General features: G+C 38.4%; 2 protein-coding genes and 1 long non-coding RNA gene across 6 annotated transcripts in view; 2 read left to right on the forward strand and 1 right to left on the reverse strand.

Moving 5' to 3' along the window:
• Window positions 1–15,203, forward strand: part of CIPK3 (CBL-interacting protein kinase 3) — a 31,514-nt gene extending 16,311 nt beyond the window's left edge. For 3 of the 4 annotated variants that reach the window (XM_088955757.1, XM_088955759.1, XM_088955758.1), the window contains exons 5-16: window positions 566–637; window positions 931–1,038; window positions 1,159–1,239; window positions 1,719–1,772; window positions 1,877–2,002; window positions 2,084–2,173; window positions 3,951–4,073; window positions 4,200–4,313; window positions 12,044–12,157; window positions 12,263–12,319; window positions 12,414–12,488; window positions 14,843–15,203. In XM_088955757.1, coding sequence (XP_088811883.1) covers window positions 566–637; window positions 931–1,038; window positions 1,159–1,239; window positions 1,719–1,772; window positions 1,877–2,002; window positions 2,084–2,173; window positions 3,951–4,073; window positions 4,200–4,313; window positions 12,044–12,157; window positions 12,263–12,319; window positions 12,414–12,488; window positions 14,843–14,923 — 1,095 coding nt within the window. In that variant the 3' untranslated portion in view covers window positions 14,924–15,203. The remainder of the gene's footprint in view (window positions 1–565; window positions 638–930; window positions 1,039–1,158; window positions 1,240–1,718; window positions 1,773–1,876; window positions 2,003–2,083; window positions 2,174–3,950; window positions 4,074–4,199; window positions 4,314–12,043; window positions 12,158–12,262; window positions 12,320–12,413; window positions 12,489–14,842) is intronic. The other variant, XM_088955760.1, reaches the window with a different exon arrangement.
• Window positions 15,204–19,474: 4,271 nt separating this feature from the next.
• Window positions 19,475–20,116, forward strand: LOC148845640 (uncharacterized). The gene is made up of 2 exons (XR_016102484.1): window positions 19,475–19,544; window positions 19,796–20,116. It is a non-coding gene; the product is annotated as an uncharacterized LOC148845640 (long non-coding RNA).
• Window positions 20,117–22,497: 2,381 nt separating this feature from the next.
• On the reverse strand, window positions 22,498–27,229 carry LOC148845641 (uncharacterized). Its single transcript, XM_088955761.1, has 6 exons — window positions 27,050–27,229; window positions 26,215–26,307; window positions 25,810–25,908; window positions 25,048–25,089; window positions 24,142–24,373; window positions 22,498–23,100 (listed from the first exon to the last, which is right to left on the reverse strand). Exons 1-6 carry the CDS (start codon window positions 27,170–27,172, stop codon window positions 22,817–22,819), a joined length of 873 nt encoding a protein of 290 aa, XP_088811887.1. The 5' UTR covers window positions 27,173–27,229; the 3' UTR covers window positions 22,498–22,816.
• Window positions 27,230–27,672: the final 443 nt, after the last annotated feature.

Raw genomic sequence — 27,672 nt, forward strand, 5'->3', positions numbered from 1 at the left:
TAGAACAAAGCACATCGAAGTTGACAAGCATTTTATCAGAGAGAAAGTTATCACAGGCGAAGTGTGTACCCCCTATGTCACTTCTGAGAACCAGCTTGCAGACATCTTTACAAAGGGTTTAAACCTTTCCAGACATCATGATCTTTGTGACAAGTTGGGCATGATTGATATCTATGCTCTAACTTGAGGTGGAGTGTTGACAGTTGTGTATGTATTCAGGTTTAGTACCATAAGGGTAATGTTGTAATTTCTCCTCTGTTTATATTGTTCGACTGTACTAGTATAAATAATAAAATCATTCTTTCGCCCCCTAAGTTCTGGTGGGCTTTCAGTCACTCGACTCACCTCTCTTCTCTCTTCTCCTCTCCTCTCTTCACTTGCTCTTGCTCAACAGAGTGCAGAACCTTATATTTTGTATTATTTTATATGTATTTGCATTGTACATATTCGCATTTGTACTCTTTCCAAACTGAGCCTAAGGGAATAATGTAAACAATATGAAACAGGACAATGTGTTAATTTTTATGCCTTTTGGTGCTTTCTCTAATAAATGGCATTTTCTCAGGTAATGGGAAGCAAGACAAAGATTTTTATTGTTCTAGAATTTGTTACTGGGGGAGAGCTCTTTGACAAGATTGTAAGTTTTGAACTTCTTTTCTATTTATTTTTATTTGTGCTTTTATCATTGTGGCTACTTTTTTGGGGTTCTATGTCTTGGGTCCCTGAGGAGACTGTCCTAACCAAGCTAAAGAGGTACCTCATAATCTATTTTATCACTTGCTCATTCCAATTCCATGTATAACCCGTGATATTTAAGCTATTCTTATGCAAGAAATGCATTTTTATTTTTATTTTTTGCTTATGTCAATCAATTCTTGTACTATATATAATATATAACTAACATGTGGATCCTTTTTTGCATTTGTCAAGGTCAATCATGGACGGATGAGGGAGGACGAAGCAAGAAGGTATTTCCAGCAGCTCATTAATGCTGTTGATTATTGCCATAGTAGAGGTGTTTATCATAGAGACTTGAAGGTAAGTTGCTTTACTTTCTGCATACTTCAAAGCATCTTTAGAAATTTACTTATTTGATGGTCCAATTATCTTGGCAGAAACAGATATTCATTTTCTTTTACCTTTTCATATTTCTTGCAGCCAGAAAATTTATTACTTGATGCATATGGGAATCTTAAAGTTTCTGATTTTGGATTAAGTGCATTATCCCAACAAGTCAGGGTAATTATAGGTTATATGATTCTTTCTGTGTTTCCATTATTTTTTTATAGATGAATTCAATTCCACTTTTGTTCCTATGTTGGTCTGTGTGTTTGACCTCCTCTGCTATAAAACACTAGGTCATCATATAAGGTATAATGTGTCAAAGTATGATAATAAATAGAAGAATTGTTTCCAGTCATAGTGGCTAATAATTTATTTTGATAGATAGCTTATTACTACTACTACTACTACTACTACTACTACTACTACTACATCTCTTAATGTAAATAACTATTAACCATTTTTTCTTGATAATTTATTTTTGATCCTTCTCTCTTCTTGATAATCTCAACTCACTAGAATTCCTCATGCATGCCAATAATTTTCTAAATTGAATTCTTGTTCACTAATTCTTGTAAGTTTTTTTATTTTAGTTCTCTTTTACATGTGCCTTACTGGGCAATATTTATCCTATTTGACAAGCTTGTTTTTGACAGGATGATGGCCTGCTTCACACCACCTGTGGAACGCCAAACTATGTTGCCCCAGAGGTTTTACCAAACTTTTTTCTATATAATCTTATGCTACTATGAAGTCGTTTGCTTTTCTTTAATTTAAAAGCCATTAGAATAATTTTCCCTCATCCACTGATTAGGTCCTTAATGATAGAGGCTATGATGGTGCAACTGCAGATTTGTGGTCATGTGGGGTCATCCTATTTGTATTGCTTGCAGGTTACTTGCCTTTTGATGATTCTAATCTTATGACCCTATATAAAAAAGTGAGCATTTTACGAATTTTATGGTCCATCTCTTGTTCTGCTTCCACTCCTGTTTATTGGATGTATTTTCTGTCCATGCAGATTTCAGCTGCTGAATTTACTTGTCCACCTTGGCTCTCTTTAAGTGCAATGAAATTAATATCTCGAATCTTGGACCCCAACCCTATGACTGTAAGGAGTTCCACTTAATTATTTTTTTTAATTATAATGTTGAGAATGTAGCTAGCCTACTGGTGTTATATGCACGTTTATCTCTTAAATGTGCTACATTGGGATCTTTTGCTATTTCTTTGGATCACTCTATCTTCCACTCCCATTTATAGATACCAACTTTGATTAATTCTATGTTCAGATATTATATGTGAACCTGTTGATTTCTCATAGTTGGTATTTTTGTGCATGCAACCACTTGAGCATTGTAAAAATACACTCCACCTAAAAGTTTTATTTTGGCATCTCTGATGTTGGGCTAGAACCTGATGGCATGGGCTAATAAGAAGAAATTCCAGTTTACCCCTTCACTTGTTCTTCATAACGATTATATAAATCCATCTCTGTTCTCTATGTTTTGTATTAAAAATTAATTTTATTATATAATATATTTAACAAAAGTTTTCTTCCAACCTTGGGATGCTTGTAATGGACTATTTATCATTTGCTTCTAATGAAATCAATTGAATTTTTTATCTATCAAAAAAAAAAAAAAGAGTTTTCTTCCAACCTCATGTCAAGTTAGGTGCACGAATTTCAAAATACATGCAAAAATCAAAATTAACAATTCTAGCTGTATAAGAGAATAATTCTTTTAGGCTAGTGAGCTTGTGTAAAAATTTTGTAGTATCCACTTTTTTGGTCAAAATTACCATCTGCTCCATGTAATGTTCAGTTGAAGATCAGTCTTCTCACTGCCATGAAGCATTTTCCCATCACTGTGCTTGCATATCTACGTGATTGTGACCTTGAAATAACTTAATCATGGCTTTTTTAGAAAAAAAAAAAAAAAACTTAAATCATGCTCTATCAAAGGCATTACTACTTTTGCCATATTTATCACATAAGATTTTATATTCAAGTAGCAATGCCACTTTACCTGCATTAATCTTTCAAGATTTTGCATGCAATTTATGCAGATTTTTGCCCTACCTAAGTACTGAATAGGTTTCTAGACAGAATTCCTCCTTCAGAGGCGTCAATTTGAGTTTTCTCAGTCCATCTATTTATGCATATGTGATGATTCATATGTACACACTTTTAAGTGTAGTAGTCGTCTGTAACCACAAGTTTTGTGTGTCTAGAGGAGAAAAAATAGGGAACACAGTCCCTAAAATTTAATAACAGGACATTACTCCAAATAGTAGACAAACAAAGCAATCATGAATAAAATGAAACAAGAGGTTCTAAGGTATCGACTATGGAATCAACCAAATTGATAAAAAAATTATGAAATCAATGAAGGAGTAATAGAATTGAGGGAGATTAGAGTGAGATGCTCTTTTGGTCAGAACTTTTGTAATTATTTGGATATCATAGTTGATTATGTACAGCCATATACATGATTTTTGTGTAGTTTCATAGTGAGACACTTTTGGAATTTCTATGTTTTCGTCTCTAAACACCTTTTTTTTGGTAGATTTTGTTTTCTTTTTTACCAAAGTTTACTTTGCTATAAAAGAAAAGAAAATTAATCATTATACTTTACCTTTTGATGTTTGTTAATTAAAAATTCATTCGAATGTCTTGCAAGTAATCAACATCTTGGGTAATGTATTAAATTTAACTTTCATAATATAGAGATATCCCCAAGCTTTGTGTGTATATCTAGGAGTGTCACACAATTTTCCTTTATATCATGCAAGACACCCTGTCTGTCATTTTATGTGTGGGAAATATTTTTTTAGTTGTTTTACCTTTCTAGACTAGAAATATTAATTAAGTTTACCATTTACAGCGCATTACTGTACCAGAAATATTGGAGGATGAATGGTTTAAGAAAGATTTTAAGCCCCCAGTGTTTGAGGAGAAAGATGATACAAACTTGGATGATGTAGAAGCTGTTTTCAAGGACTCAGAAGTGAGTCTAATATGTGCCTTGACAAATTTCTATTAGAAGTTACAATGGTGTTATGAAAAATAAATTATCTTAGGTACTTTGAAGTAGATATTCTTTGTAACATTTACTTTTCTTGCACTCTACCAGGAACATCATGTGACAGAGAAGAAGGAAGAAGAAAAGCCAACTGCTATGAATGCATTTGAACTTATTTCTATGTCAAAGGGGCTTAATCTCGGAAATTTGTTTGAGATAGAACAGGTTTGCATGCTTCAAGTATTTCTATATGGTTAGCTGATCACGTTCTAAAAAGCTGTATACATACAAAAGTGTTATTTTTCTTACATGGAATAGGGTGCTGTTTGTGTTGATCCAAAAAAAGTCCCCTTCCTAATATACAAGTAAATTCTTGAGTCTATGTTAGTAATGTGGTTGTTGTTTGAAGACCGTGCAATTATTCACTTTAATTAAGCTGAACACAACTGACTCAGCCCTAATACCAACCGATGTTTACAACCTGCAGTCGAACCATCAAGTTTTCGACTGGTTGACTGTTCACCGGCCAGATTTTTGGGTCTGTTTCACCCCTGAACCCTTCACTTGCAAAAAAAAGTTGTTGACTCAGTTAATGACCCAGTAACATGGATGGTTGAACCATTGAACCTTTGACCCACTGAGTGAGTCATGATCTCATGGGTTAGATATTTATTCTATTTTTATCCATTTCCATCATTAATGACAATTATTCTCATTTATCACACTTATTTTTGTTTAATATGATGAATATATAATATTAGAGGCATGCCCATTTTTCTGTAATTTTCTATGTTTTCTGCATTTTTATCCGTTTTTATATTTTTTTTATTTAATTTATGATGTCAGAGGTTGAACCATTGACCTGCCACCTGGACGGAAAAGAGGCTTTGTTTCCAGGTTGGTTTTAAATGTACTGATCCAAACTATTTGGGGTCAGCTTATGAATGCAGTTATGCCATTTTACTCTATCAAGAGCCATGTTTCCTTCATTTTTTACCAATTAAACTCATGTTTCTTTGGTTCTCCACATACTTTGTTAGAGACTTCTTCTTACACTAGGTTCATTCCATTAGTGCAGTCATTAGAATAGTTGGGATACATAGGAAGGGTCTTAAGGTTTAATCACCAATTGCAAGTTTGCCCCAAAACTATGAAAAGCTCAAGTTGAGAAAAATAGGTTTATGGTTAAACTTTTTTCAATGAAATTTTGCAAGGGCAACTAGTTTTGGAAGTCCTGAGTAGATTTTGTACATAATTATAAAATATTTCTTTGTAAAGAAAATCTGAAGGATTACAGAAACTAGGGTTCTAGGTAGAGTTTTGGGATGAAGTTTGGTAGGACCAGTAGGTGGTTTGTTACAAAGATGAAACCAATGAGATGGGAAATTTTACACATTGATAAAATTGATGAAAAAATGTATTTGGGATCAATATTAAACCTTTATGAATGTTGAATTAATTTTTTATCAATTTATGAATGTTGAGATGTTGATGAATGCTTGGTAAGTCTTTTCACCAGGTCTTTGATGGCCGATTGATGCTAGAATAGTAAACTTGTAGAGGAAGTAAGAGAATGAAAGAATAATTGAAACCCAAAGTGTTTCAACAAGCACCTAGAATCACTCAAAGGTTTATAGGAATCACTTACCATTGCAACAATAAAGAAACTTTCACATAGAATATCATTATCCATGTTTTTAATTCAAAACATACACACACATATAGGATCAGCAAAATTCCCTTTTTAAAGTTAAACATAACTGATATGATGATGAGTTACCGCTCACCTTGGAAGCCCCTTCGAGGGTGGCTTAACCTCCTGAAACAAAAGATGGGAGGGAAAGGGGAAAGGTAGGAAGAAAATGACTCAGAGAGAGATGAAAGGGATATTCATTCATGCCACTTATTACATGATCAGGGCCTTGTATAGCTGGCCTACATGTATGCAATCATGGAGAGAATATCTTTTGGTGGCAATGTAACTAACCTTGGGAGGCTCTGCCGCATGTGACGCTAGCCTCTCTGTCTTCTAGTGAAATGCTGCTCGGTGGTGGCCTGCTCCACTCCTATGGTTGGGTTTGGAGGGTGTGTTTAGGTCCCAACAATTTCTCCCCCCTTAGCATTGACCTTGCCCTCAAGGTCTAGGTTTGGAAACCTCTCATTCAGCCTAAGATAAGGTTCCCAAGTGGCATCATCTAGAGGAAGCCCAGCCCATTCTACCTTGGCTTCTGGCACAACCTGACCACCTCATCGAACCCAACGGAAATCCACAATTCTGATAGGCTCCGTGTCAATGTCCCCTTCTTCAGTGAATTGGGGTAAGTTGGGTGAGACATGTGTATGATTTCCCACCGCCTTCTTAAGAAGTGAGATGTGAAACACTGGATGAAGCTTTGAGGTTGCAGGGAGGTCCAACCGATAAGCAACAAGGCCCATTGTCTCTAGTACCTTATAAGGCCCATAATACCTGAGTGCTAGCTTGTGCCAAGCCCGTCTTACTACTGAGATCTGGCAGTAAGATTGGATCTTAAGGTAAACGAAGTCACCCACCTGAAATTCTAACGAGCGGTGGTGTGTGTCATAGTGGGCCTTCATTTGTTGTTGGGCTTTTGTCAAGTTGGACTTAAGCAATCTAAGAATCTCGTCTCTCGCAATTAGACAGGTCTCTACTTTTGCCACCTTGGATGACCCATATTCGTAAGGTAATATGGGAGGAGGTTCTCTGCCATGAATAGCTTTGAAGGGTGTCATTCCAGCAACCGGATGATAAGTCGAATTGTACCAGTATTCTGCCCACAGAAGCCAGTGAGCTCACTGTCGAGGCTTTTCCCCTATGAAACATCTAAGGTAGGCTTCCAAGCAATGATTAAGAACTTTAGTTTGCCCATCAGTCTACGGATGATAACTCGTGGAGGGATGCAGTTGGGTTCCTTGCAACTGAAAATATTCCTTCTAGAATGATCTCAGGAAAGCAGGGTCCCGATCTGAGACAATGGATCTTGGAGTTCCATGCAGCTTGGCGACGTCCCGGATGAAGATGTCAGTCACCATTGCTGCAGTGTAAGGGTGAGGTAATGCAGAGAAATGGTTACACTTGGTGAGACGGTCAACCACTACCATGATAACCTCCTTTCCTGCAGAACGAGGAAGACCCATGATGAAGTCCATGGAAAGGTCTTCCCACACTTGATCTGGAATCTTGAGAGGTTGTAGAAGGCCAGCGGGAGACTGTGACGAGTATTTCTGTTGTTGGCAGGTTTGGCATTCGGATACATATTGTAATACATCCTTACGCATTCCTACCCAATGATAGTGGTTGTTGAGCCTCTTTAGGGTCCGTAGCACCCTTGAGTGCCCTTCCAAGGCGGAGTCATGAAACAAACTTTTAGCAGTTTAGCTTTGTGGGCCGAATTCTGGGCAACAACAAACCGACCCCTAAAGAAAAGATCAGGCCCCACAACTTGGTAATCAGCAACTTGTGAAGGGTCTCACATCCGCTTATCTCTAATGACTTGCAACTGCGGATCAGACCTAGCTTCTTGCCGTATAGCTTCAAACAAAGGGAAGTTGGGCTAAGAGCAGGTCAGATGGGCTAACTCTTCTACTCGTGACAAGGCATCAACTACTCTGTTTGTGGGCCCCGGCTTATATTCTATAAGGTAGTCAAAGCCCATCAGTTTACTAAGCCATTTTGCTACTCCGGGATGTGCACCCTTTGCTCTGCTATGTACTTCAAACTTCGTTGGTCTGTCCTAATATCAAATTGGCGTCCCAATAGGTATGCACACCACTTTTGCACTGCCATGACCACAACCATCATTTCTTTGACATAAGTGGACTGACTTTGGTGAGCTGCTGAGAGAGCCTTGCTGAAATAAGCAATGGGCTGCCCTTTTTGCATCAAGACAGCCCCTACTCCTACACCCGACGCATCACATTCTATTTCAAAGGGCTGAGAGAAGTCTGGAAGAGTGAGGACTGGAGGGTTGGAAACTGTTGTCTTCAAGTCTTCAAAAGCCCGTCGGGCTTTATCAGTCCAACTGAAGGAATCATTCTTTAATAGACGCGTTAGAGGGGCAGCCATAAGCCCATACCCCTTAATGAAGCGCCTATAATATCCGGTAAGCCCAAGAAAGCCCCGCAAAGCATTTACAGTAGTGGGCTTGGGCCACTTCTGGATGTCGTCTACCTTTTCTGTGTCTGCCATGAACCGACTTGCTGCAACCACATGGTCTAAGTACTGAATTTGTCCTTGTCCAAAGGAACACTTTGTCATTTTGGCATGTAACATTAGCCCCTTTAGAGTTGTGAGGGTGAGTTTCAGATGTTCCATATGTGTGTCCCAATCCCTGTTGTATAGCAGAATATCATTGAAAAACACCAGAATAAATCGCCTTAGAAATGGCCTAAAGATGTCATTCATGAGGGCGTGAAAGGTGAAGGGGGCGTTTGTGAGTCCAAAAGGCATAACCAAAAACTCATAATGGCCATCGTGGGTCCTAAAGGTCGTCTTGTGGATGTTAGCCTGGTGGACTCGAATCTGATGATACCTGGACCGTAGGTCTAATTTGGAGAACACTCGTGCCTCTCCTAACTCATCCACTAGTTCATCAATGAGGGGTATAGGAAACTTGTCCTTCACAGTAATCTGATTAAAGGCCCAGTAATCTATGCAAAAGTGCCAACTACCATCCTTCTTCTTTACTAAGAGTACAGGAGATGAAAAAGGGCTGGTGCTGGTCTATATATGCCCTTTTTCCAATAGTTCTCTCACTGCCTTCTCAATTTCTAGCTTCTGAAAGTAAGGGTATCTATATGGCCTCACATTGGTCGGATTAGAATCGGGTAAGAGAGGTATCTGATGATCACGAGCCCGGGGTGGAGGTAATTGGTTCGGCTCCTTGAATACATTGCCAAACGGATCGAGTATCAATCATAAGGCCATGTGTTGGGCTTCTATGGGGTGAACACAGCGTTGGTTGTCCAAAATTGGGACTATGGGCCGAATGCCTAAGTGCCTAAATATGGGTTGGCCAACACCCTTGGAGGCCCGTACCGTGGAGGCTAAAGTGTCACTTTGTGGACTAGGGGGCCGCACCCCTTGTAAATGACAAGATTGGTCGTCCTGGTGAAAATCCATTGTCATTTTGGCCCAATCACATAGAGCAGGTCCCAGGCCACGCAACCAATGAACCCCCAAAATAATATTAGCCCCCGAGAAATCCAATGGGTGGAGATCCACCACAAAATTATGGCCCTGTATGAGGATTTTTTCCTTCTTACATACACCATTTCACGACATCTGACTCCCATTAGCCACATGGATTGAAAAGAGAGGAATGGGTTGTATGGTCATACCTAGCTGCTTAGCCAAACGGCAAGTGATGAAATTCAGGGTAGAGCCACTATCAATCAAAACCATCACGGTAGAGCCACTGTCAATCACAATCATTTAAGTGCTTTGGGTTTGTCTCTTTCGGCTCTTCCTCTGTGTGTAGGAGAAACACCTGCTGGACCCGGCATTTATGGCCCGGTCCAAACTTATCATCACAGTTATAACAAAGGCCTTTCTCACGTTGGGCTTGCATCTCAGCCCATGAGAGACGTTTGAAGGGCATAGTGGGCCGGGGCAATATGGGCTTCTGATGATCCCCAGCCGGTTTCATGGACTGCTGATCGACCCGTGGAGGAGTCTTCAAATTCAGGCAGGTCGGTTTGCTAGCTTTACGAAGGTTGTCGATTCTTTCTTCTTGCAGACAAGCCAATCCCACCGCAGCCATGACAGTCGCCGGACGGAGAGCCCTCACCTCCAGACGGATATCCTCTCTGAGACCTCCCACAAAACATCCTACTAAGGCTTTCTTCGGCCAACTGTGTACCCTGGTTGCCATCCGCTCAAACTCGAGCTGGTACTCTGCTACCGTTCCAGTCTGCTTCAACCGGGTGATCAGCTCGTTGTAGTCCACGAACACTGTTGGCCCAAAGCGGATGCACAAAGCTTCGGTGAACTCCGCCCAAGTTACTTGGGGATGATTCCAGCGATACCACTGGAGCCATAGAATCGCGTCTCCTTCTAGATGAATGGAGGTGATGGAGACATGCTAGTGTGCGGGAGTTTCGTGGTATTCGAAATATCTTTCTGCTCGGACGATCCAAGGAATGGGATCTCCACCGGAATAGTTGGGAAAGTTGATCTTAGTGACTTTTCCAGTGGGGTAATCCCCTGTTCTTTGGCTACTGGAAGCAGAGGCTTCCGCTCTTGCTAGGTGACTGGTCTCGCCGAACTATTGTCGAGAGACGAAGCTGGAGACGAACACTTTGAGTTCCTTGAGTTCGTTCAGCACCTGGTGAAATCCAACCTCAAGTTGGTCGACCCTTTCATCCACGGTAGTGGAATGTGTTTGTGGCATCGTGAAGCCTGGGATTTGGATAGCCTGGCTCTGATACTAATCTGATGAGTTACCGTTCACCTCAGAAGCCCCTTCAAGGGTGGCTTAACCTCCTGAAACAGAAGATGGGAGGGAAAGGGGAAAGGTAGGAAGAAAATGACTCAAAGAGAGAGAGGAAAGGGATACTCATTCACGCCACTTATTACATGATCAGGGCCTTATATAGTTGGCCTACATGTATGCAATCATGGAGAGAATATCTTCTGGTGGCAGTGTAACTAACTCCGAGAGGCTCTGCCGCGTGTCATGCTAGCCTCTTTGTCTTCTAGTGAAATGCTGCTCGGTGGTGGCCTGCTCCACTCCTATAGTTGGGTTCGGAGGGAGTGTTTGGGTCTCAACATATGACTAGAAGAATCACTCGTGTACATGATCCTACAAGGAACCTGCAAAATGACCAAAACATCCCTAAGACCATTACAAATGCTCACATGTGAAATAACTAAGGCAACTCCACTATTCTAAAATACAAATAAGTACATAAAATTAAGACAATCCCATAATTGCACACATTCTTCTAAACTAGTGAGGTAGAGGGAGAGTGGCTATTAGAGATCCCACAATGGGAAGGAGAGGAAGATATCTGCAGATAAATTAGGGTTTCTTCTGGCCTTTGTAAAATTTGGTTTGTAAAGCAACATTAGTCATGATGTAAAATTTTAATATGTAGTTTTTCTCTATATTTCTATGTTTTCCCTTAGTGAGGCATTCTTAAAAATGACACAAATACAATGCCTATGATCATCTTTCTATTGCAAATCTTAGGGTATTTACTTACGTTCTTTTAGAATTTAGATTTATCTAACAATAAAATGTTTTTCTGTTGCTAATCCAAGAAAATTGTAAAAGAGAGAAGAAAATAAGCAGCCCATGGTTTCTAGTAATGTAATTGGCCCTTTCTGTTTAATACACTTTATACCTTATAAAAATGAAAAACAAAAAATCTAGATAGCTATATTTTGGGTTTTGATGGATCTTATCTTTACGTCACTAGTTATGCACATCTACTAGTTTGTCAATTTCCTATTAATGTTTTCCCTATTTATTCATATTTTCCATTATTTCAAGTATGATATATCCTTGAGATATCCCCATTTTCCCGTGTCAATTTTTTCAGCAATGTGGAGCTTTGAAAACTGGTCCTGCCTATAGGGGATTTTATGTAAATTTTCAGATGAATCTGAAGGAATGGGGGATTTATATCTATCATTATCTTCATTTTAATTTCGTTGGGGTGACTTTTGTTTAATGCAACGGCTTATGAACAGTGAAAAAGAAAGTCCAAATGTCTTTAGTTGGAGACCATCAAATATATTGATTATTTTTTAGTTAGCTTATCAGATGAATCATTTGTGTTCTTATATATGAAGCTGTACCCATGATATTTGACATCTTTACATGATCTCTGCTCATTGATTGAATTTTAACCATGTTCAAAAACAAACTTTTAAGATTCTATTTTTTCCAGAAAGTTGTTAACAGTATTTCATTTTTATTTCATCTGGACAGGAATTCAAGAGGGAAACAAGATTTACATCAAAATCTCCTGCAGATGAAATTATCAATAAGATTGAAGAAGCTGCAAAACCTCTTGGATTTGATGTTCACAAGAAAAACTACAAGGTAAGGAAAGTGTATACCATATATTACATGCCCAGTTGGAACTTCCTGTAAGATAATATTCATAGACCCAATCTGTGTCGTTAAAAAGTATATGCTTTGTTTCAGATGAGGCTGGAAAATATAAAAGCAGGTCGAAAGGGAAACTTGAATGTCGCTACAGAGGTATTTATTTGAAACAGAGATACTGGATAAAAATGAAGTTACAAAATTTGTTTCAATTACAAAAACATACTTACAATATCCTCCATTTGCTCAGGTATTCCAGGTGGCACCTTCTCTTCATATGGTTGAGGTACGAAAAGCGAAAGGAGACACTTTGGAGTTCCACAAGGTACCCTCTTCCTCTGGTTTTGGAGAAAAATACATGATACATAGAGAAGTTAATCACATGGCATACAGTTGTAAGTTGTGTTTTCATATTGTATATGGTAATTTTTGGATATTTAAGTAGTTCCTTCCATTAGAGATATAGTATGAGTTTGCTGTCATACCATTTTAGTTTGAGAAGAATTCTTGATGTGCAGTGTGTCATAACCTATTGTTACTAATAAGCTTAAGTCCTTCATTGTCATTTGTCACAAGTGGTATACCTTCATGTTTCTGATTTCATGGAGACTACTACTTTGTTTTTGTAAAAATAATTCTACCCAAAAAAAATTATAGATTCTTTTTTCTTTCTTGGAAATCCTTCGTGGATTATTAATCCATCTCAAATACCTCTAAAACATCAAGGGAAAAGCACTCAAAAGAAATAATTGATTCTCTTAAAATCTGTTAAACATTGTCTAGTTATAGCCAGTGTTGCATGGACTCTCTTAAGTACATGAAGTGTCTGCTAGACACATGTTGGACTTGAAGACACTTCATGGATTGTTGTACATTTCTATGTGACATTTTCCTTTCTCTTATTGCTTATTTGTCATAAATGAACGGTTAGCATTAATGTTAAAATTCAACAAAATATGGAATATTTTTGCAGTTTATAATTGTTTATAGACATGTCAACAAGTCCTTTTTTTCATCTTGCCAAGACAGACTCCTGGACGTGTCAGATTCTGATTCTTGTGTCTGTGTTCATCTGGTTTCTGAAATCACCTTTTCAACACCTTTAGAACCACCTAAAATAAACACCCCAGGAACAAAGCTTCATGTCTAGTGGGTAGATAGCAAGAGGCAATCATCCACTGCAAATTCTAATCAGATCTTCCCATTGATACCAAGTTGTGAAACAATGTTGAGGAACCGGATGGACAAGGTGATCTCAAATTCTAATTCTTTCACTTTCCTAACCTTGAATAGTTATGCCATTTAACGCTTGACATCCAGAGTTTCCTTATTCTTTGTAGGTAAATATTAGGACAATCCTGAAGGTCATTAATTTGGTGATTGTCCCTAGGATCTAAGCCATCCAAAGATTGCCTCAATATTGGATTGGAATCTTTGGTGTACCCATCTCATGGTGAAACTCGGACATCTTAAAATTCTACATAGCAGCTTAAAATATGTTGAGAAATATGGGTATTGGGTGTTCTGTATTTTTTGTAAGACTTAGTAGAATGGCATTTTCCAACTTTGGAAAGATACCTTGAGGTATGTTGAATTGGAGTCCAAATCTCCTATCAACAAAACACGTTCCAACTCTGAACTCCCTACCAACATGATCTGATACCACACATCTCATTCATGTCAGATCCCACTTTTATGGTGGGTCCCAGACTAATGGTGAGATATGCGGTGTTAGATGGAGTTGGTAGGGGCTTGGAACATGTTTTGTTGGTAGGAGATCCCAACTCGTTGAATTGGAATTACAATCATACATAGATCTGGCATAGTTGTCTGCTTATTTAGTTTTAGTTTTGGTGCTTTGGTTGTAATCTATTTGAACCCTTTCTGGGTCATGAGCAACACAAGTCGGTTTTACAGCAGTTCTCTTTGAATTAATAAAATGGTGGTCCCAAGAATCATCCTAAAATTGGTATCCTAGAATACTTTATCTTAGAAAACTCTTTCATTAGAGAAAAAGGTAATTTCCCAATGTTGGTCCTAGGCTCCTAGCTATCTGGGGTCTTGGGAGGGGTAGACTGGATATGGACCTAACCTTTGACATTTTCTCTTTCTTTTTCTTCTTTCTGCACAAAGTATCCAATCTCAGACTTGAACCAATGTCTTTATGTTTGTCAACCTGAGATTTTTACCACTGCACCAAGCAATTGTCCTTATTCAGTAAAAAGGAATCTAAATAAAAAAAGTTCAAAATGGACACCCGACAACAATATCCATTTGCTTGATTCATTGGATGAAAATGAGGAATTGGGTCAGCAATTGATGAGATGGGCAATTCATTGATTCTTGTGTTTCATGACCCATCATTAATATTTTATGCACGTCTACTGTGACTATTAGTGGTAATTTGGAAAGGGAATGATGTGTGTTATATATACCTTGGCTCCTGAGTGACCCCTATCTGGCTCAGTCATGTAGTTAATATTTCTGAGCTTAGATTATTCTAAATATATCCTTGGTTTACCATAAGGATAAAAGACCAACAAGCATATGAAATCATTCATCCATGCCCTTATATTCAGTAGGAAAGACCGAAAGAGGTATATTTGTCATTGCATAATATCCCTGCTAAAAATTGCTTCTGGTTCTCCTAAAAATATTTTAACCTATGCCTCCTTGCAGTTCTATAAAAATCTTTCAACCTGCCTAAAGGATGTGGTTTGGAAAACTGAAGATGATATGCAAGATGTGAATGGAGGTTAATGTTAGAGAAGCCGTGATGATCATCTCTTCGGCAAGATACCTTGTTAGATATTGTACTCATGCCTGCTACAATTTTTTAATCTTTTAGTATATTATTTCTTCTTTTTTTTTTTGTATTTTCCCCTTAGAAATCGGTGTGGGCATGGCTTTACCTTTGTTTTCCGTATTATTATTGCTGGAAAACATAGATTAGTTCCTCCAGAAGTTCTGCTTGTATTTGTCAAGAAGCTTGAATGTGTGAATTTCATGGAACATGAATAAAGAAAAGTTCTTTGTAAAAGGATTTCCTGACAGTTATTAGATTATGATTATGTACTACAAAACATATAATAGTAATGCGTGGAAAATTCAGACAGTATATAAATCGTTCAGAGGCTGAAAATGGATTGCAACTAGAATTTGATCAAGTTCTAAATGTTCATATTGATTCTTTAGCAAGCAGAGAGAGAGAGAGAGAGAGAGAGAGAGAGGTGAAGCAAAGGTAACAATCAAAGATGAGAAACCAGATTTTGCAAGTTGCAATATATCACTCTTGAGAAACCCTATTTTTTACCATCATCCATCAACAAGAGTTGAGTGATCCATTAAAAAATTTTATTTTTGGATGGTAAATAAACGTATTGAAACAAAATAGATGAACAGTTGTGCCAGACCTCTCCTTGACCACGCCCCCACCAGAGCTGGCGTTGCCTATACAACTTTGGGCCTTGGCTATCCCTTCACTGCTGCCCCCGGTCCTGTTCTTACCTATAACCTTGTCCTCAGCATCGAGAAAGGGGTCAAGCTTCTTGTTGTCCAATTAGGAAGGATCGCTAGACAGCACCTACTCCTGGCAAACATAGAACCCATTGAGGTATGATATACTGTCATAGTCAAACATGTCTTGCTTGTAATGCTCAAAGGCCATGTACCCAACCACCCCAATGGCCTTGGCCTCAGCTATCTCTTCCTTTACCTAGTCGGCGTACCCCTCAATAGTCTCCATCCTAGCCTTGACATTAGCGAGCTTCATCTCAATCATGGTGATGCTTTCCTCTTGTTGGGGAAGATGGGGTTACTGTAACTTAGGAGGAGAAGCTCTGAGGCGCGTCTAAAGACACTGTCTTTAGAACGTTATTTGCCCCCACTGAGTTTGTTGTTGGGTTATAGGCAAATTCGTTCCCAAGATACAACAGAACCTTGGGCGATAATCTGCAACCAGCAAAGTTGAAGATTCTCCAAAGAAACCTTCAGTGAGACTGTAATAGACCGGACTGAGAGAGAGAGAAGTAGTGAATTTTGAAATTGTGTTTTTGGAGTCTGATTCATGCTCCTTAAATAACTTGTGAAGAGGTATGAGGAGAAGGCACCTTGAACAGTCACAATTTCAACCATTGTGACTGTTTAAAAAGCTGTTAACAATTGGTAACTGTTAACTTTGAATTGTGCCTCTTGATCACACCCGATCGAATCGTGACCGTTGATCTCATCAATGGTGATCAACGGTCATCAACGTACCAAAACCAAAGCCACCCATTGCAAGCCACGCGGGTGCGCGCGAAGTGCGAGCAAAGTGCACCTCTAAAGCGCCTCATTGTGCCACACACACGCGTGCACGCGCGTTGCGTGGTATCGAATCCCCATACTCTCCTCTACTAATTATAAGGAGTGTAAATCAACTCCTATTGAAATATTGAAAACAAAATTTATAATTTTTCAATGTGGGACAAGTTCAAAACTGAGTTTTTTGTAAGAGAAATACAAATTTTTTCAAACAAGTGTACAGGTGCAATTTCTCATGTAATTGACCAATCAAACCCATTGGATTTAATCTCTTATGAGATTAAAATCCAACAATCCCCCACATTGATTGATCAATTACATAGTTCTCTCTCAATCCAAACTACTATGACACAGTTATACATACAAAATGTGTTTATCAACTTAAACCTCTTGTTAGTATAGTTATCTCAGAGCCTTGTCAAAATTATTGGTGGTAAAACATTAAACCAACTACTCTCAAGACAGACCGGAGACACCTATACACATAAAAATGTTCAGTCTCTGCAAGAGTTTCAAATTTTGCTCAGCACTGTTATGGCCATGTGCTTCTTTCCTGGTTTCATGAACAATCCCGAGAGCAAACCCAAACCCTCATGAGAAGCGGCACCACTTTTATGTTCACATAGGTGAAGTTCCACTATGTGCTCCGTTATTTGACACATTTCAGAACTTCATTAAGAGTTTATCTCAACCTCTCATCATAACGGATAGTACTGTTTATGTTGTGATGGGAAATTTCTCAATGTCAGTGCTAACAATCACATTGATGTAACTTGTTGTTACCCATTAAGCCCAATACTGATGGATTTTCAGTTCAGGTTGGGTTACCATTACAGGTGACTAAGAGTTTTAATCCCATCTCTTTTGTTGCCATTCTTACCAATTCTCTAGTTAAACCCTTGGTAAGAGGATCAACCAAGTTTTTACTTGACCTCACATATGTTATAGTGATGACTCCATCTTAAATCAGTTGCTTAACAAATTCATGTCTCAGACTTATATGTCTGGACTTACCATTGTAGGTATCACTGTAGGCCCTTGACATAGTTGCCTCACTATCATAGTAAATGGAAATTGGAGGCATAGGACTAGGCCAAAGTTTTATATTCAATAATAAATTCCTAATCCATTCAGCCTCTTTTCTAGCAGCCGCTAAAGCTATGAATTCGGATTCCATGGTTGAGTGAGATATACAAGTTTATCTCTTGGATGCCCAAGAGATCGCACTCCCACCAAGGACAAAAATCCATCCAGATGTGGACTTGTTATCTCCATTACCGGTAATCCAACTTGCATCAGTGTACCATTCTAGTACAGCTGGATAATCACAATAAAACAAGCCAAGTTCCAGGGTTCTTTTGAGATACCCAAGAACTCTCCCAATTGCCTTCTAGTGCTCTGCACCGGGATTACTTGTAAACCGACTGAGTTTACTTATTGTAAATGCAATATCAGGTCTGGTACAAAGCATAACATACATCAAGCTCCCTACTGCACTAGCATACTCAAGTTGTGCAATTGCTCTACTAGTATTTTCTACTAGTTTTATACTAGAATCATATGGCGTGCTATATTCTTTAAACCCTAAATGCTTAAATTTCTCAAGTACTTTCTCAATATAATGTGATTGACTTAATGCATAGCCCCTACTATGCTTTTTAACTTTTATTCCCAAGATGGTATCTACTTCTCCTAAATCTTTCATCTTGAAAACAGAGGATAAGTAGTTTTTAGTTTCATTTATGCCAACCATATTTGTACCCACAATAAGCATATCATCCACATAAAGACACACAATTACTCTATAATTTTCAATGAATTTTGAGTAGATGCATCTATCAGCACTATTATGTTTAAAACCAAAAGCTAGAATGCAAGAATCAAATTTCTCATGCCACTGTTTAGGTGCTTGTTTTAATCCATATAGTGATTTAACCAGTTTACAGACTTTCTTCTCGTTTCAGGAAGAACAAATCCTTCTGGTTGTTCCATGTAAACCTCTTCATTTAAATCACCATTTAAAAAAGCAGTTTTAACATCCATTTGGTGAACAGATAAGTAATAAATGGATGCTAATGCTATAAGTGTTCTAATAGAAGTTGTTCTAGCCACTAGTGCATAGGTGTCAAAGTAATCAATCCCTTCTTTTTGACTAAATCCTTTGGCTACCAATCTAGCCTTAAAAGTTTGCACGGTTTCATCAGTGTTGTATTTTCTTCTAAACACCCATTTACATTTTATTGGTTTTGATCATGGAGGCAGATCTACTAGTACCCATGTGTTATTTGACATTATTGAATCAATTTCATCATTTATAGCTTCCTTCCAAAAGGCAGCATCTCTAGAGGTCATGGCCTCACTATAGGTTTTTGGATCATTTTCAATGTTTAGGACAATGGGTATTTTATTTAAAATCTTCTCTCTATCAGCCTCAACCAAAAATACAATTGACTGAGTAGAGATAAAATCTGAACCTAAGTGTTTCTCTGTTTTTTGTCTTTGACTTCTTCCAAGTCCTATTGTAGGTGTTATAGTTGTGTCATTTCTTCATTCAGTCTCATTATTATCAACAAGTATTGAGATTTGAGTTTCTCTGTCATTTCCTGTGGATTCATTTTCTACAGGTTCAGAACACAGTTTATTTTTAAAGAATTAAACATCTATAGTTTCAATTATTATGTTGGACTCTAAGTCTAGAAGCCTATAGGCCTTGCTATGTTCTGCATATCCAACAAACATACTTTTCTTAGCTCTGAGTCCTAATTTGGTTCTTTTAGGATCTGGAACTCTATAATATGCTAAGCACCCCCACACTTTTAAATATGCTAAATTAGGTTTTCTTCCTGTCCATAATTCATATGGGCATTTGTTATTAACTCTAGAAACAATTCTGTTATGTAAATGGCAGGCTGTTAGGAGTGCTTCCCCCCATAGGTTTAAGGGTGCATTAGCTTTTAACAACATGCAGTTTATCATTTCTAAAAGTGTTCTATTTTTCCTTTCAACCAGGGTTTTATCCTTATTGTCTCTAAACTGAGACTCTTCTTCAATATGAAGGTGTTGCTGAATTTGCTCCAAGGTAAGTTCTTCAGCCTTGTGTAGAAGCTTCTTCCTGTAATCCTTCCAAGAGGGTGGAAGTTTGGCAATGATTGCTCTCACTTGGAAAGATTAAGGAATGATGATGTCAAGGGATCGAATTTTATTGACTATCACCTGTAGTTCATGAACTTGTTCCAGTACAGGTTTATGGTCGTTCATGGTGAAGTCAAAGTATTCTGCAATAAGATACTTATTCGTACCTGCTTCTTGCACCTTGTATTTGAATTTCAGGGCCTTCCAGATTTCTTTTGGAGATGCAAGTTCCTTGTAGAAGTTGTAGAGCCGGTCTGATAAGGCATTCAGTATGTGTCCTCGGCACAGAAGTGAGTCATCTTCCCGTTTTGCTCTTTCCTTCTTTAGTTTCTCAGAGTCTTTGTCAGTGGGTACAGGAAGTGATTGCAGATTCGGATCCAACAGATAGTATAGTTTTAGTGTGGTCAGAAAGAAAATCATCTTGTCTTGCCATCGACTGAAATGTGCTCCATCGAACTGGTCTAGTTGAACAAGATTTTGGTTCATCATTTTGATCGAAGTCATGCTTGCTTCCGCCTCCATTGCAGATTAACGTTCTAAAAATTGTTGGGGAAGATGGGGTCACTGTAACTTAGGAGGAGAAGCTCTGAGGCGCGTCTGAAGACACTGTCTTTAGAACGTTATTTGCCCCCACTCAGTTTTCCTAAGTTTGCTGTTGGGTTACAGGAAAATTCGTTCCTAGGATACAACAGAGCCTTGGGCGAGAATCTGCAACCAGCAAGGTTGAAGAGTCTCCAAAGAAATCTTCTGTGAGACTGTAGCAGACCGGACAGAGAGAGAGAGAGTGAATTTCGAAATTGTGTTTTTGGAGTTTGATTCATACTCCTTAAATAACTTGTGAAGAGGTATGAGGAAAAGGTAAGTGCTGGTTTAGAGAAGGCACTTTGAATAGTCACAATTTCAACCATTGTGACTGTTTAAAAAGTTGTTAGCTGGTGACTATTAACTTTGAACTGTGCCTCTTGATCACATCCGATCGAATCGTGACCGTTGATCTCATCAATGGTAATCAATGGTCATCAACGTACCAAAACCAGAGCCGCCCATCGCAAGCCGCACGGGTGCGAGCAAAGTGTGCCTCTAAAGCACCTCATTGCGCCACACACACGCGTGCGCGCAAGTTGCGTGGTATCAAATCCCCATACTCTCCTCTACTAATTCTAAAGAGTGTAAATCATCTCCTATTGAAATATTGAAAACAAAACTTATAATTTTCCAATGTGGGACAAATTCAAAAATGGGTTTTTTGTAAGAGAAAAACTGATTTTTTCAAACAAGTATACATGTGCAATTTCTCATGTAATTGACCAATCAAACCCATTGGATTTAATTTCTTATGAGATTAAAATCCAACACCTCTTAACTTTGCTGTGCATCTCCTCACCTACCTTCTTCAACCACTCTTGAAGCTAAGTGTTCTCTTCCCGGTGCTCCACCTTGAGGGCCTCCAAGCTGTGAGTTTCAGCCTTGGCCTGGTCCCTCTCTTTAATGAGTTGATCCCTCTACGTGTTTTAACTCTTTGAGGGCTTGTCCTGAGGTTGTGACCCGATTGTAGAGACCGATGATTGCCAAAAGAGCCTACACAACACCATGGTTAGCATTGCCTAACTTCAAAAAACAAGATTTAAAGTGTAGACAACCCATACTTCGGCATCTCTTTCCCAAGTCATGTTCATCAAACTTCGATCTGCTCATTGCTCCTCGCCCCTCGGTCGAGGATTTCCTATCACCGGGAAGGATGCAACCTTGATGAGTTAGCTCCCGAGTGATCTTTTGATTGTTGATGGTATCAGTGATCTTGATCAACTTCTCGGGGCAATATATCAAATGGCTAGGAGGTGACTTTTGCTACCAAACTAGATAAGAGGCGGCCTCGGGTTGAAAGGGGACATTGACGAAATCCAAGGGTGAAGAAATGGGTTAGGGTCCTTAGGGAGTATACTTTGGAGTGGACGTAAATGATCTTCCTACCTACCTAGGCGGTAGTTTTGCCCGATTAGACCATCCTCTCCTCCCTAGGTCATTCTGCCTGCTTCTTGTAGGGCCTCTATGCTGTTTCTCTAAAGGTCCCGAGCTTCCTGTCTCTAATGGCGTTTAGGGACAATTGGCTGATGGTGATCCCATAATGGTTCATGACCTTGGAGATTAAGGGGTGGAAGGGTAGTCTCAACCTGGCCTGGCTGATGCTCAGGGAGCCTAATCATGTACTATCGAAGATATTATACTATTGGCATATCCTCTCCACGTTTACAAGCCTAAGGATGCCCTCCAACTTAGACGGCTTAGCCCCTTCAGTGCAATAAGTTCGACTGCTTTAGAACCCACCTCTCTCTACTATTGGGGCTGGACTACTAACATCGCCTCATCAATCTGTTATTCAATAGCTCTCTGCATATAAGTAGGCCAGGAAACAGCTGGTATCCTTTGCTCTTGCACTAGTTTATCACCTCAGCTTCCCAATTACGTTGGCTAACTTAACCGTTAGAGTGCTTGCTCATGGGACCACACCCAGGGCCTCCAACATCTTTTGTGCTTGTGGGTGGGACCCTCAACCATACTCTAACTCTACTAATTCCTTATTTACCCCATTGCAAAATCTAGTAACAGCAATATCAGTTGTTTTCAGACCTAGAAAGAATGAGAAAGGTTTGGAGAAGAAGAGAAGAGAATAAACAGAATGGGGCGGTAACTAAAGACATAAAACACTATTGGGCCCAATAACTAAAGCCCATAAACAGCATATATGTGAATCAGCCCATATGCCCACATGAGAATCAGCCTTGCTTACAACATGTATGATAAAGCAATGATGCAGGCAACGAGCTGGGCTACTAAAACCCCAATGGTTTTCAACAGTTTGAAAAACAGTATTGCTCACAGTGGTAAAAGATAAAAGAAAATGATAATAGAATTTGTCTTTCATTAAAAGATAATAATAATAATAATAATAATGTGTTATTTAATTACAAACCAAAGCCTATCCAATCCCCTAAATCAAACAAAAAACCCAACTTAAATAACTTGAAGACTCATCAATGGATGGTGGATCCTAAACAAAATAGATAGTTGGATACAAATGCCCCTTTCTCACTAGAGGATTATTAACTAATTACTTCATATAGGTGATTTATAATTATACCCAAACAGTAGAGTCATAAACACCGCCTTGTTTTTTTTTTTTTTTTTTTTCTAATAGCCTTCTGGAATGGCAAAGCCACCTTATGCTTCTACCTTGATTTCTTCATTGGTCTTCAGTTCCACAAGGTCGTTCTCAGTCTTCTTGTTCTCAAGGGCATCTTCTAGCTCAGATTTCTTATTCTCAATTTTGGGGTCTGATGGATTTTTCTCAGTTTTATCAGTTTCTTGAACTGCTTCTGGCATGCCATTCTCTGTAGCCTTTGCTTCCCCATTTTGTAGTTGTAGCCCATGTATGTTGTCTGAAACATCAATACCTTGGATGATTTCACTGGTCCACCCTCTTAACTGCTCAGTGGCCGCTTCATCTGTCAGTCGATCATTTGTCAATAGAATTTCAGTAGTGCTATAGTGTTGATGAAGGACCTGACTTTGATGCACTAACTCAATCACTAAATTAAGCATTTAGAGAGGGAAAAAACTAGCAAGATATGCTCTCAGGGAAACAGTACTACACTAGTAGCATATCACATTAAATCTTAGGACATGTTTGGGCAATGTGGTCATTATGAACAAGGGCATAATTCACCCTTGTGAAGTTGTGATTAAGGTGCAGTCAAAGGGTAAATTATGAGCTAGGGTTCTCTACATGATTGATGTAATGATAAAGAGTTCTGTGAGTGCTATCTCAAGCATAAATTGCCTAGCACTAGGGTTTCCACAGTGTCATAAGGACTCATGTCATACTAATGAGCTTAAACTTCTATTGTTTAAGGACTCCAAATTGGGAATATTTCACTTGCTTCAATTGTCAAGTCACAGGGGCTGAACCCCTGCTGTCACATGGTTGTGATGCTAATTGATGCAGTGGATTATGCGTTTGTTTGACATCGATGTCATTGCTCCAGAAAATGGTGATACATCAGTGTCACGTCGAAAAAAAAAAAAACGGTGCTCCAGGAAATGTTAATATGTTTGGAATCGTTTTTCCATAAAAAATGGTGCTCCAAGCCACACCTTAGAAATCAAGAAGGCGTGGTTTAGAGCAACACCAAATTTGATATTTTCTCAGATTGCAGTTCGTTGCTGCCAATGAGGACATGATGTAACAGTGACATGGACTTTTTATAATGGGTGTCAGTGCTGAAAACAGATATGGAGCACTGGTACTGTGGTACTAAACAAAAAGTGTTGCTGCTGCTCCAGGAAATGTCCTACCTGGCAGCAACGTTTCCAAACAGAAAAAAAAAAAAAAAAAAAAAAAAAAAAAAAAAAAAAACAGAAAACCATACTACTGATGTATGAGTTAGAAGCACCATTTTCTGAGAGTTTCTGCGGCATCGATGCCAAACATATACTAAGTTATTTAAGCATTGAAAACTTTGGAAGGTGAAGGACATGTTACCCACCTAATCTGGGGACTGTGTGACCTTGGGGATGCCTTATGATCAGGGGTTTATCAAAGGCAGTTGCAAGTTCTTCAGAGGGCACTCTCAACCAGTCCTTGGCTCCTATGAAGTGAACTGATCTCACCCTGATTGGGTCTTTATAAGCGACATCACATATGCTTGGATCCCTGAACTTGCTCCCAGAAATTGATACAAATAATTTCATGGGGGGATGCTCCTTCAACAGCTTTCCCTGTTACAATCATTCTTCACAGGTTTAGTTCTGAATAAAACTTCTATTCTTTACAAAGGTGACTTAACCACCATTTGATAATAGTTGAAGTGGCTGAATTAAATGATTTGTTTTGTCTTTTCATAGACAAAATAATTGAATAATGAAATAAACAAAGATATAGTAATCAACCAGCTTCAGCTTCACCAACTGATGGTGGCTCATTTAGTAGGTTCTCTCACTCCTTGTATTAGAGACCTGGGGTCAAACCCCACTGCCACCAGGGTTGGGGGGCTAAGGGAGGGGGATCGATTACCCACCAAAGACAAAAAGACAAAAAGACAAATCGATAAGTCATTCAGTTTAACCATTTCAGCTATTATCAAATGGGCCCCTTGGCTCCGACTTGACTTTTGTCAAAATTTGAATGGATTTGACCCAAAGCCCGGCTTATGAACAGGTCTACCTACAAATGACACCTCTCTTCTCAGTCAGACCACTGTCAATGCATATTTGACAATGAATGAGGATCATCTTACAGGCCAACATTTGAGACTTAAGCATGGCCAACTCAAAAAGTGGCCCCTGGCTCGTCAATTAGATGATCTTGATTCTCAAGCATGTAGACTTTTCACCATTCCATTCTGAGGCCCTTGAAAGCAAAACTCAATCATAGATTGATGATGATATCTCACCTGAGCTTGGTAGCCCAAAAGAAGCGCTGACAGTGTTGCACCCTGAGAATGAACCAGTCAGTCAAGTCACCAAACTGAGCAAATTCAATCAAGGGTCCATTGTTTTCTATAATGACTAAAACATGCAAGAAGCAAGTTTTTCATATAACAAACAAGCGTTGCAGACGGATCAAATCGAATTGGATACTGGTAAATCTGAATTTGATTCGTTTATATTCAAATTCAAATTAGATCATATCCATCAGATTTAAATCGAATTCCGATTGTAATTGGGTATTGAATATTATAAATAAATTCAAATGGTCAAAATATTATATATTACTAACAAAATGAAATAAAAATGACTTCGACATTATATTTCATGAACAAAATGAATTGGAAATTACTTGAATGATACTTGAATTTACATCAATTTAATCAAAACACAACATTCTTAAGTATGCATGAACATATATATTTAAATTGAATCGAATCGAATTATATCATATCATGATCATATAGAGGTGAATCCATATTTGATCTAATTATAAATGAACTGAATTCGAATTCAGACAACTAGATACTATTACAGCCTTATACATAGCCAGGTCAGTTGAGCTTTTGCAAAAATTTGATTGGACCTATTTATCATGATCCAACGATGATAATGTCCGATCATATAATGGGTGGACCATACTGTCCGATCATATGATGGTGATTTCATCAATTATAACTTGATGGGTTCACACAGATTATAAATTTATAATAGTAGAAGAGGCATACCTGAGAGAAGCCAAGCAGTCCATCAAAGGGACCATTTTTCATTATGTAATCACAAAGGTAGGAGATGCACTCATCCAGATTGGTGTACTCAGTAAAATCCTGAACAATTGAATCAAACTTAATAATTGGAATAAATAAACATGAATAGAAAAAAATACCCACGGTTCAAAATTTCGATGGGGCGTATCGTATTGTATCGTTAGTTTTCCGAAACCTTAAATAAGGGGTGTTTTGGAATTTTAGCACCTTCAGGGGGTAGGCAAGCCTGAAACCGACCCCCTGAAATATTTTTGAAAAAAAAAAACTATTATTAAACACCGAAACACCTGATACGCTCGATACGCCTATACACGCATATCGGGAATATCGATACTTTAAACCATGGAAATAAAGAGAAGCCTTTACCGGGTTGAACTGGAACCACTCGCAATAAGGTGGTGGGAAGATGCCCTCAATTTCTGATTTACCTCCTGCTGGAAATATGCCATCAAGGAAGACCTATCATGGTTGGAAAAGGTTATTCTTTTTATTCACCACACAATAAGAAGTAAACTTGATAAATAAATGCTAAATTGGATGGAGAGTTTTTTTTTTTTTCATTTGTTTTCAAAATTGTTAGGGTAAAGGACAAAAACAAAAACAAAAACAAAAACAAAAACAAAAACATGTTATCTAACTTTGTTATTGTTATGAGAAGTGAAAATTAGATGGTTTTGCTTTTAAAAACAAATTATGTTTTTGAAAAAACGAAAACTATGTTTTCTACAACAAAAACAGATTTTCACTCTTCAACATGGGCTAGACTATCAACATGGGGTTGGGTGAGTCTGTAGCCCAATAATATACCCTATCAACATGGGCTAGACTAGGCATAAGCCCATTTAAGAAGAAAAACAGAAAGGGAAAAATAATATCCATTAGATTATAATTTAGAACTTATGTACAAATTCTATATGATTTAAAGGACATGTTTCGGTTTAAAAAAAAAGAGACATATATAACTAAAAACATGTTTCTATGTCGTTGTTTTGAGAAATAATCTGTTTTCAAACAAGTTGGTTTTGATTTATTTTTGGAGCTGACAACTAAAAAACCATTCGCATTGGAAAACGCAGCGCCACCTATATACTAAATAAATTATTCATCAGACGCCGAGGATGGAATTACAAATCTTGGGAATTTGCTTTGACAAGGATATCGATGAAATAAACCTACGAAGGGGGGGAGATGTATGATTTACCATGTCAAATTGAGAGAAGATAGAAGGATCCCATTTGCTGATTTGCTTCTGCAAAAATTTCCCGCTGGTCCGGAATCCATGGAGGCAGAGTATCTTCATTCTCTTCTCTTGTCCACCTTCCATCCTTCACTAACTCTACAACCTGAATCCAAGAGAAGCTTTGTTTGTTTTGGGTTGAGCAAATGTCAAAAACAGTGATTTTTTTTATAAAGGCAGCATTAATTCACCTACCTCCAAGCTCTTCCTCTCCAACTACCCGCCTTGGGTAGTTGGTCTGGCACGTGCAATATCGTTTCAACTTAGTAAGAACACGTGTGGGAGGTTGACACTGAAATCAGCATTTTTCCATAGGCCAAAGCTTAAGGACACATAATTGATCTGGGGTTCTATAACTTGCCACCTGTCTTCCAAATGAAGGGTGGCTCAGTTGGCATGTTAGCTGGTTCACTCTAGCATAGACATGGATTCGATTACTACAACCATTGACTTTGGAGAGAAGGTTATGAGTGGTTCATATATCATCAAATACTAAATATTAAGGCTGCGTTTGGAAACGATGTAAATTAGTGTTAATGTAAATTTGTAGAGTGTAAAATGGTTCATATAAAATTGTAAAGTTTGAT

Source organism: Nelumbo lutea, chromosome 7 (genome assembly GCF_056320005.1).
Source record: "Nelumbo lutea isolate HS-2025 chromosome 7, American lotus-T2T, whole genome shotgun sequence".
NCBI classification, from domain to species: domain Eukaryota; kingdom Viridiplantae; phylum Streptophyta; class Magnoliopsida; order Proteales; family Nelumbonaceae; genus Nelumbo; species Nelumbo lutea.

Excerpts from the sequence above, each read along its gene's own strand:
- LOC148845641 (XM_088955761.1), bottom strand. The coding sequence starts at position 27,172 with ATGGAAGGTGGACAAGAGAAGAGAATGAAGATACTCTGCCTCCATGGA. Across the intron at positions 26,308-27,049 it reads TCTTCTCTCAATTTGACATG|GTCTTCCTTGATGGCATATT; the intron begins GTAAATCATACA and ends CAACCATGATAG. Across the intron at positions 24,374-25,047 it reads TTTTGGGCTACCAAGCTCAG|GGAAAGCTGTTGAAGGAGCA; the intron begins GTGAGATATCAT and ends TGATTGTAACAG.